We start from the raw sequence: 8,178 nt of genomic DNA, 5'->3' as shown, positions 1-8,178 counted from the left end.
AGGAGCCAGGAATGTACAGTGGAGAAAGGACAGCCTCTTCAATAAGTGGTGCTGGGAAAACTGGACAGGGACATGTAAAAGTTTGAGATTAGATCATTCCCTAGCACCATACACAAAAATAAGCTCAAAATGGATTAAAGACTTAAATGTAAGGCCAGAAACTATCAAACTCTTAGAGGAAAACATAGGTAGAACACTCTATGACATAAATCACAGCAAGATCCTTTTGGACCCACCTCCTAGAGAAATGGAAATAAAAACAAAGATAAACAAATGGGACCTAATGAAACTTCAAAGCTTTTGCACAGCAAAGGAAACCATAAAGAAGACCAAAAGACAACCCTCAGAATGGGAGAAAATATTTGCAAATGAAGCAACTGACAAAGGATTAATCTCCAAAATTTATAAACAGCTCATGCAGCTCAATAGCAAAAAAACAGACAACCCAATCCAAAAATGGGCAGAAGACTTAAATAGGCATTTCTCCAAAGAAGATATACAGACTGCCAACAAACACATGAAAGAATGCTCAACATCATTAATCATTAGAGAAATGCAAATCAAAACTACAATGAGATATCATCTCACACCAGTCAGAATGGCCATCATCAAGAAATCTAGAAACAATAAATGCTGGAGAGGGTGTGGAGAAAAGGGAACACTCTTGCACTGCTGGTGGGAATGTGAATTGGTACAGCCACTATGGAGAACGGTATGGAGGTTCCTTAAAAAACTACAAATAGAACTACCATATGACCCAGCAATCCCACTACTGGGCATATACCCTGAGAAAACCATAATTCCAATAGAGACATGTACCAAAATGTTCATTGCAGCTCTATTCACAATAGCCCGGAGCTGGAAACAACCTAAGTGTCCATCATCGGATGAATGGATAAAGAAGATGTGGCACATATATACAATGGAATATTACTCAGCCAGAAAAAGAAACGAAACTGAGCTATTTGTAATGAGGTGGATAGACCTAGAGTCTGTCATACAGAGTGAAGTTAGTCAGAAAGAGAAAGACAAATACCGTATGCTAACACATATATACGGAATTAAAAAAAAAAATGTCATGAAGAACCTAGGGGCAAAACGGGAATAAAGACACAGACCTACTTGAGAATGGACTTGAGGATATGGGGAGGGGGAAGGGTAAGCTGTGACAAAGCGAAAGAGAGGCATGGACATATATACACTACCAAACGTAAGGTAGATAGATAGTGGGAAGCAGCCGCAGAGCACAGGGAGATCAGCTCGGTGCTTTGTGACCGCCTGGAGGGGTGGGATGGGGAGGGTGGGAGGGAGGGAGATGCATGAGGGAAGGGATGTGGGAACAGATGTATATGTATGACTGATTCACTTTGTTATAAAGCAGAAACTAATTTAAAAAATAAATAAATAAACTTTACTTTAAAAAAAAAAAAGTGCCTCGTGCAGAGCTGGCATACAGTAAGTGCTCAATAAATGCCAGCATACACCTGCACGGCCCTCCTCTAAGCATGCTGGGGGCCCCCCCGTCAGCCACCACGACGATCAGCATGGTCTCTCCCGCGTGGCAGGGGTGCAGCAACCTTTCACGGACAGATACCTCCTGGAGAGGCATCTCCTGGCCTCCGCTCGCCACCTTCCAGAGCAGCACAAACAGCCCTACCATGACCACTGGTACCGTGTGCAGGCCGAGAGGCCACACGATCCAAGGTCACGGCCCTGACTGGGGGCTGGGCCAAAACCTGTGCGCCCTCGCTCCCACCCCAGTGCTGTGTGACCCTGTGACTCAGAGAGGGGTCAGCAGACCAGCAGCGGCTACGCCCAGCAGCTCTAGCAACTCAGAGCTGCAGGTCCCACCGCGGCCTCGACCGCCCGGCCCCTGAGACTCCGGGGCCCATGGACAACTGAGAAGCACTGGTCTGCGACCCCACAGTGAAGACTCAGAGACGCAAATCTGACCTTGACTCCAAGTCCTTCTGGAAACCTGAGATGCGTGGCAGGAGCCTCAGGCAGCTGCTTGCTCCCCGACCCGCAGTGGCCCAGGTGTAGGCCCCTCCCTGGTATTCTCAAGCCCCACCCAGTGCGCCGGCTCCCTGCCCAGGGAAGCCATCCTCTTGGCCCGGCCCCTCACCTGTCAGCCCTCTCACCTGCTGCTCTCAGCAGTCTGAGTAGGAATTTCTCTTGTGAAGCTCCTGAGATGCCTCATCCGTAAGATGGCATATGCTGCAGGGGACAGAGGAGAGGAGAGGAGAGTCAGTGGGGAGAGCACAGGGTGGCAGAGTCCCCCCGAGAGCACAGATCCAGACCGTCGCACAGAGCCGGGTGGGTCGGCAGCCCGAGCCTGGGCCCAGGAGCTGAGTCCCGGGAAGAGGCGCTCAGCCCAGAGGGCCCCTGGCTTGGCCAGGCCCAGGGGCGGAGCTAAGGGAGACCCACGGAGAGGCCAGCAGCACTCCACCCACCTGTCCCCAGTTAGGACACGAATCACCTCATCTCGAACGCTTACCTTCGTCTCACCTGCTTTATCCGTTCTCGCATGGCATCATTTCTCACCTCGCTTGGCACTTGGAAGATGCGGGTATGGCTGTAAAACACCATCAGACGTTGGGGTTCCCGGGTTCCTTCTCTACTAACCAGTCACCGTGGAACCTCCAGGGTTGGAATCACGGGGGACCATAGCTCTGACCCTGTCACCATAAGCTTTTGAGCTGCACCTTCACCCTCCTTGTACCAGTAACACAAAGCGTTCTTTTTACTAACCAAGTACCCCTGAGCCCCCCAACGATCCTGGGCAGGTAGCAAATGGTCCTAAGCAGAGTCAAGGAGACGGAGAGGTTACGCGCCTTTGCTAGAGTTACAGAGCGAGTCTGAATTCCTCTCCAGCTTCATCACCAGCTCTCTATCATCAGCATTGTGCCAGTCACTATGGTTTAGAGATCCTTCTAGAACATTCCGTCACAAAGAAGCTGCAGGCTCCTCTTTGCTGCTGTTGTTTTCGTTTTATTTCACTGTTCTGGACTTGCCTTCCTCACCACGGTCCACTTCATGCCCTTCCCAACTCCACACCCCAACAAACCCTCACAAACCCTCCACTCCAGGAAAAGCAGCCTGCCCACTGGACCACCATTCTTGTGCCCACCGGACCACCCCATTCTTGACAGTGCCTTCTGGGTAATGCCTTGCTCTAGGTGCTTTGGGGTTTTCCCTGTGAATTCAGCTTTGATACCGCCTATAAGGACCCACAGCCCAAACGTGCTCCGGAATATGGCTCATATAAAATGGAGCTGGTCAGTGCCCAAAGAGAGAGAGAAGAAAGGACAGAGGGCCTGAGGGGACTTGTGATGCCTCCAAGAAGAAGGGGACACAGAGGCTGGACGGGGTTGGCCAAGGTGCCAGGCTCCTGCCCGTGTGGAAGGCCCTACCTGGCTCGGGCTCCTGTGTGTCCAGTCCCTGCCCAGACACGTGTCAGCCCAGGTGAACGTCCTGCTAGGAACCCTTCTGAAGCCTAGGCAGCAAAGCCGAGAGCCTGTGCAGCCCGAACCCCTACTGTGCCCTCCTATGGGCGTCCCCAACATGTCCTTCAGTGCTCACATGCTTCTCCACCCAGGTCACTTGTATCCTTTCAAATGGGGAACTTGGTTTATGTTGTTCTCTCTTCCAGAGGCCCTAGCAAACATCAGGTGGCCAGTACACATCTACCATATAAATGAGCATTCAGTGGTGCTTAATAAAGGGATATGCAACCCTGACTACGTAGTTAATGAAACTAATAGGAGGATACCAAAATCAGTGGATCGGAGGGAGGACCAGGCTGAGTTTATTGGTTTAAAATCTCCACAGAATATCCAGAGTGGAAAACTTGTATGTAGATAATTGACTGATTTCTGTCCCATGTCTCCAAAGCTTTAACCTACTTACGCTACACAGCCAAGCTCTAAAAAACACCAGAGGATGATGTTCATATTGTCCAAAACAAGGAACTGCAACAGCCAGAGCTGGTAGCTTGGCCAGGTCAGGGGAGGACAAGCCTCCCACATGCAGGGCGGTGGACGGGGGACAGTCACCAATGTTCATGATTTGGGCGACCTTGGCCGGCTTCCCATCCAAAAAAGACCTTTCCCAGGGAGGCCTCAAATTAGACCATTCCTCTTATGCAATTCTTGAGCATTTGAATCCTCTTTTAAAATGCTAATGCCACTGGAAGGTGTAAACACAGGAAAACTGTACATCCTGAAGCAAAAACACATTTCTTGAGAAACGTATCTTCCTTGATAGGAGAGAGCAAAGCTGGCGATGGCGGCACAGGAAGGAAGCCAAGTCCAGAGATGAGAGAGGGCTCCTTCACAGCGGGGGGAAGCCCAGCGGAATCCCACAATGACTCTACTGGGAAAAGAGACCCAAGTGAACATGCATCCCAGAAGGAGGCAGGGAAGCATGTGCCGAGGCAGTGAGCCAGGTTCCAGACCCAGCTCCCCTGCCTGGAATCTTGCTCTTCAGAGCCAGGAGAGGCGGTGGCGGTGTAGATGGTCTGTGCAGGCTGGGGTTGACACGGCAGCTACTGTGGAGCACAGAATTCTAGCCTCAGGGCTGAGAAACCTCCTCTCACCTCCGCCCAAGATGAGGGCTTCGGCTTTTTCACTTTATGAGCCTATTTTGTTTTCTTTTCTTTTCTTTTAACATCTTTATTGGAGTATAATTGCTTTACAATGGTGTGTTAGTTTCTGCTTTATAACAAAGTGAATCAGTTATACATATACACATGTTCCCATATCTCTTCCCTCTTGTGTCTCCCTCCCAGCCTCTCCTATCCCACCCCTCTAGGTGGTCACAAAGCACGGAGCTGATCTCCCTGTGCTATGCGGCTGCTTCCCACTAGCTATCTATTCTACGTTTGGTAGTGGATATATGTCCATGCCACTCTCTCACTTTGTCACAGCCTACCCTTCCCCCTCCCCACATCCTCAAGTCTGTTCTCTAGTAGGTCTCTTTAAAGTGAAGCCACTTCTGAACAAATCAAGTGCAAAAACAACAGAAATCTGAAATTTAAACAGAAGCATTTAAGAAATGGTAAGCAAGCCCAGTTTTCCAACCCCTCTAGTCATTTTAAAATTTAGCAGTGAGCCGGGCTTTCAAGATAGCAAAAATATTCCCTTAAGACCCCAAAGTAAGGGCTTCCCTGGCGGTGCGGGTTCGAGCTCTGGTCTGGGAAGATCCCACATGCCGCGGAGCAACTAAACCCATGTGCCACAACTACTCAGCCTGCGCTCTAGAGCCCACGAGCCGCAACTACTGAGCCCAGGCACCACAACTACTGAAGCCCCCACGCCTAGAGCCCGTGCTTCGCAACAAGAGAAGCCACCGCGATGAGAAATGAGAAGCCCGCGCAACGCAATGAAAACTCAACGCAGACAAAAAAAAAAAAGAGAGACCCCAAAGTAAGGCTGAAAAACTGTCAAAGGAGTCAACATCTCTAGAGAAGGAGAGCCGTGGGTTTGTGTTGGCTAGTAATCCCGAAGAGGGGGGGCTTGTGCCTTCTCTGCTTCCCCCTCCCCACAGCGTGCCTAGCTCGGGGCAGGTGAGATGCTTTACCTCCATCTTATGAACTGGATTCTCGTTCTTTCCTCCAGGACCTCCTGACTCTGGTTTGTTAACAAATCAGACTTTGAGAGGTGGTGCTTCACCTAGGAAATCGGGGTGGAGTCCAGTGGTTACTGCCCAGCAAGGACCCCATGGCCAGGGTGGAGCCCAGCCTGGACAAGCTCTGCCCACTTGCCCAGGACCCTTTGTGGTAGGACCCACCTCCCCCTTTCCCTCCCCTTGCCCCCCCCAAAGGATGGGCGGCTCAAAGGTTCCATTACCGTGTCTCTGGTCACATGTGCATCTTGGCCATGCGTGGGAGGGCAGTTGGTGGACATCTTCTCCTTTATGTCCTGGGAAGCCTCTTCTTCAATCTGAAAGGCAAGCAGTTTCCCTCAGAAAGTGTCACTCTATCTGGCCCCAATTCTCCCTCCTCTTCCTTTTCCCTTTTCCTCTTCCCCATCACAACACACACATGCGTGTCCACACAAACACGCTGTATCCCACAGCTCCTGCAATTAGCTCGTCTGCTGCTACCTTCCTGTGGAATTCCAGGGACTCAGTAAGTCATGGGCCCAAGGTCCTCCTGAGACACCCTACAGTGGGGCCACGCATCTGAAACCCCCTCCCCTCCCATGTGCCTGAGAAGCAGGGCGGGGCTGGTGGTGACGCCAGCCCGTCTCTGGAGAGGGGACAGCCCGGGTCCTTCCGGACATGTGGTGGATCAGACACGGCTCTAGGCAGGCTGATGGGCAATGAGCTTGGGTTTCCTGGTTGTAGGGGGAGGGACGTCCAGCTCCCTGCACCCACTGAGGCCAGCTCTCAACAATCTGTGGTGCCCTGAGTCCCAGAGGAATCTCACTCACTTTTTTCAACCAGTGCTGTACTATAGACACAGCCTCGCTCTCCACAACTTCCACATCCTGCAACAAAGTGGTAAGTCGATGCCCTCAGAATACAGAGAGACCCAGCCCCTCCTCCATTATCCACAGTTAGCACTGTGAGATCTTCTCTCCAGAAGTGGCAGCAGGGGCTCAGAGGGGAAACAATACCTGACACACTTTCCACGTGGCTACCACCAGCCCCACTTACCGAACTGACTTTCGGCGGGAAGGGGAAGCCAGCACCTTTCCGGGCGAGAATGTACACAATCCATGTTGTAATTATCATCTTTGGATTATGCCAAGCCTCCTTCGTGGCTCCCTCCTTCCATTGAAGCAGGCTGAGAACTCCTCTAGCACAAGGAGGTCCTTGGAGGGAGGTGCCCACCTGACTGGCTGGCCAACGATGACGTGACAATGACCTCCTTTAATCCCCAGGGTCAGAGTGGAGGTAGAGAAGAAAGGTGAGGAAGTGTCCACATTAGTGATGGCCACAGCTCAGAAATGGAGGTGGGAGGTGGGCAGTCAGGATATGAGCCTGAGAAGGATACAAGGGGGAAGTTACTGAATCAGAGATAGAAATTATGGAGGGTAAGGGAGGCTTATGGCTGGTCACCCAGTCTTGAGCACTGCTGAAGCAGAAAGAGATTTTATAGTCAAAAGAATAAATTTGTAACAAAATAACCTGGGACTTCTAGACATTCGTTCAAACCATGCCACAGCATTTCTTATTCTTCCTCTTACAAATGGGGAGAATGGGCCCGTCCACCCAGAAAACATCAAAGATGGAGGAGCAAAACTCTCAACAAGGACGTTTTACTTTTGTGTCTACTTTGTTTACACAAGTGATTCAAATCACAAAAAATAATCCAAACAATAAGAGGTAAAGGGTAAAAAGTGCAAGTGCCATTTCTTGTGAAGCATATTTCCTGATTTTCCCAAGTCACCCATGGTGGACTGCCTAGGTGGAAGGACAGTTAAGCGGAAATGAAAGGGGGATTCTGTTGTGACTTCATAGTTGTGGGCAAACAATTGACAGGGGCTCAGATAGCTGCTATTCCCATCTAGAACCTTCACCAGGGAAGTGAAGTTCACAATATCCTAAAGCAAATGTTTAGCTGCTCTCAAAAGTAGTTGTAGCCTAACCCTGAGTCTATTCTCAAGGTCTCAGAAATGAGGGTTGTAATCCTGTCTCCACCACTAACCTGTTATGTGATGTTGACCAAATCATTAGTCCCTCTGGTCCTAGTTTCTTTGTATTCAAAATGAAAAGAAAAGGATAATGTCTCTATTTTCTTCCAGCTCTAATAGTCTATAAATGTTCTATTCTGATTCTTCTGAAGAGTACAGAAAACCTTTATCTCACTCTCCCCAACTTCCCTAAAATAGCCACTATATCTCCTCACTCTCAACAAATCATCTCAATTTTACATCTTCTCTAGGCTATGCCAAGGCAACAAACAAGTCCCCAACTGAAAGCTGAGACTCACTCTCACTCTCCAAACACAAGTTCAGGGTAGCTGTGCTCCATGTGGTGACTTAGAGATACAGGGATGAATCCTTCCTCTGGCTCCATGCTGTCAGGATGTGACCTCTATGACTGCCAAGCAAAGGAAGAGAACACATGGAGGAATAAAATCACCTCTTCTGTTCCAGCCCAAAGGCTTCTTCTTAAAGCTTTTTGGCCAGTATTAGTCATATGACCCCAAACCAATGCCAAGGGAGACTG

At 49.9% G+C, this 8,178-nt stretch overlaps 1 protein-coding gene across 1 annotated transcript; it reads right to left on the bottom strand.

The window, feature by feature from the left end:
- Window positions 1-2,150: 2,150 nt before the first annotated feature.
- On the bottom strand, window positions 2,151-6,738 carry SPATA19 (spermatogenesis associated 19; the record flags this gene model as incomplete). The annotated part of the gene is made up of 6 exons (XM_081239572.1): window positions 2,151-2,217; window positions 2,498-2,575; window positions 5,581-5,672; window positions 5,850-5,942; window positions 6,435-6,491; window positions 6,661-6,738. 6 exons carry the CDS (start codon window positions 6,736-6,738, stop codon window positions 2,151-2,153), a joined length of 465 nt encoding a protein of 154 aa, XP_081095698.1.
- Between the last annotated feature and the right edge of the window lie 1,440 nt (window positions 6,739-8,178).

Source organism: Mesoplodon bidens, assembly GCF_964165515.1.
Source record: "Mesoplodon bidens genome assembly, chromosome: 7".
Lineage (NCBI taxonomy): Eukaryota > Metazoa > Chordata > Mammalia > Artiodactyla > Ziphiidae > Mesoplodon > Mesoplodon bidens.
This window is presented reverse-complemented; position numbering and strand designations above follow the sequence as displayed.